The 2,273-nt window shown below is 51.5% G+C and overlaps 1 protein-coding gene across 2 annotated transcripts in view; it reads right to left on the bottom strand.

The window, feature by feature from the left end:
- Positions 1-843: 843 nt before the first annotated feature.
- IGSF21 (immunoglobin superfamily member 21) overlaps positions 844-2,273 on the bottom strand; it is a 272,287-nt gene continuing 270,857 nt past the window's right edge. For both annotated transcript variants that reach the window (XM_019511926.1, XM_019511925.1), the window contains one exon: positions 844-1,082. In XM_019511926.1, coding sequence (XP_019367471.1) covers positions 1,009-1,082 — 74 coding nt within the window. In that variant the 3' untranslated portion in view covers positions 844-1,008. The remainder of the gene's footprint in view (positions 1,083-2,273) is intronic.

Raw genomic sequence — 2,273 nt, forward strand, 5'->3', positions numbered from 1 at the left:
AAGTGAGTTTCAACCCACAAGTTTGACACACACACACAGCATTTATAAGGTGTGACTCTACCCTGCTTCCTACTAGATAACTTGCACAAGGTCACATTAGGAATGAGAAACAAGACTCAGCACTCCTGATACGCAGCCCCCGTATTCCACTAGATCAGTGGTTCTCAAACTTTTTAGTCTCAACTCACCCCCGACAGACTCAAGGCCCTCCTTGAAAAATGTCGGCGCTTGGCTTTCACTCCTTTTTTTGTCAACGGTTAAAATGCTTGAGCAATTCTTCTGTTGCAAAGACGTCAGAAAGACCAGAACAGATCAGGATGTTTTTGATGCTCTGGATTCCTGTTGGAAATCTCTGGGCTTACGCTGTGAATCCTGGGCACGTCTACACAAGACGCTTAATGAACAGTAGCCTAATGACACTGCTTAGTAGCGTGCCGGGCAGAAACCATGCTAAAGTGCTACTGCGCAGTAACCATAGTTACTGCATGTTTAGTTAGTACGTCATTATACAAGTACTAAATTAAATGCTCAGTAACTACTGTGCATTCATGAACGTGTAGATGCACCCCCTGTGTAGGTGTTTTCAACCTCCCCAGCATCCTTTAAAGGATCTCAGGGCACCCCAGAGCGCTGTGGCACCCTGGTTGAGATTCACCATTGTAGACGTTCTGCCCGTGTGTGTCTAGATACGGTGCTTTTACAAATCGCAGCACCGAAATTACATCTGCAAAACAGGTGCACTTTCACATCCAATTACTGGTGGTTCCTTCACACATGCAAAGACCAGACTGCCCTTTGTATAGCTCAGTGCTTACATGTGGCATATAATGAGCAGTCTTTTACCAGGGGAATTTTTTTTTTCCTTTTAATTAAATTGACTGAGGAAGCCAAGACACAGACAGAAAGAGACCGATAACAAGACTGTAAATAGTTTAGAAAAAAAAATGAAAACCAGTTGACAGAGATGTAAATTCTGGGTGAAGCTGTTCGGAAGAGGAAGGCAAAACTTCACGTCAGCTCCAAGATCACTGTTAGGGTGAGCGCCAAAACTAATCTGAAGCTGCTGTGGCTGGTAACGGAACCTGGATGGGAGGAAAACCACAGGGTTAGGGAGATGGTGACCGATAGCTTCCTGTCATCAAATGCAAGCTCTGTCTGTGCTCTACCGTGATGCCTCAAATAGTCTAATGGGCCAGATTCTGATCCCAGTTAGAAAAGTGAAGTACCTTCACTGAGTTCAGCAATGCCTCTCTGGATTGATGCCTAGGTCCCCGCAATGCACTGCTGATTATTTGCTGCAGTGCTGGGATCAAGGTCCCGTTGTGCCATGCACTGCACAAACTTGCATTGAAAAATTTCCATCCCACCAGACCAGACAAAGGGCAGAAGAAAGAAAGCATTACCATGTTCCCATTTTAAAGACTGGAGAACTGAGGCACTAGGGGCTGGAAGAGGTGGTGCTGCAGGTAGGCCTGCCTTAGCCCGTGGCTGTGTGGGGTTGTGACACAGCACAGGGTACGGGACCTGCTGGGAGGGTCAGAGGAGATGCTGTGCAGACCCTGGGGCGCACCATCCCCTGGGGCTCAGAGGTCCCCCCACAGCCAGTGCAAGGCTCTGCCTCCCAACACAGGGTGATGGAGGCAGCCCACAGCGGGGGACACCAGGCCCTTGAGTGCTGGTCTGGGTTTTACCCAACGGCTGCCAGCTTGTGCCCTTTGCCTTTTGAGGGTCTCAGAGGTAGCTCCACAGCTCGACCTTGATCTGAACCAGACCCCAGCTGGGCAGGTAGGGAGGGGCACCACCTGGGCTGGGTGGGAGGAAAGGGGCTGTGGATCAGGAGTGAGCGGCACGAGGGACGGGTGACTATGGGTTGGGTGTGTGGGGCACTGGCATTGCCAGGGGGCTGGGGGTCAGAAGTGAGGGGCACCAGCAAGGGGTGGGGAGCAGGGTACTGCTGTTCGGGAGTGAGGGACACTGGCAGTGCTGGGGTCAGTGGGCCTGGACTGAGGGGCAACAGCAGGGCTGGGGGTGGGATGTGTCTTGTCAGCGAGGAGCAACAGATGGGGAATGGGCAGAGCAACGGCATGTCACTGCCCCCTATCATATTCCCTTCTCCCCCCAGGTGACAGGTATCTTTTTTTGGAACTGGAAATCTGGTTACCCTAGACAGTGTGTGTGTGTGCGCGCACGCGCGCGCAGAGGTAGGCACACTGAGTGTGTGTGTGCATGTGTTTGTGTGCAGAGACGAGGGAGGGTATTTGGGCAGGCGGCCT

Source organism: Gavialis gangeticus, unplaced genomic scaffold (genome assembly GCF_001723915.1).
Source record: "Gavialis gangeticus isolate Ggan-Ray unplaced genomic scaffold, GavGan_comp1, whole genome shotgun sequence".
In the NCBI taxonomy this organism is placed as follows: domain Eukaryota; kingdom Metazoa; phylum Chordata; order Crocodylia; family Gavialidae; genus Gavialis; species Gavialis gangeticus.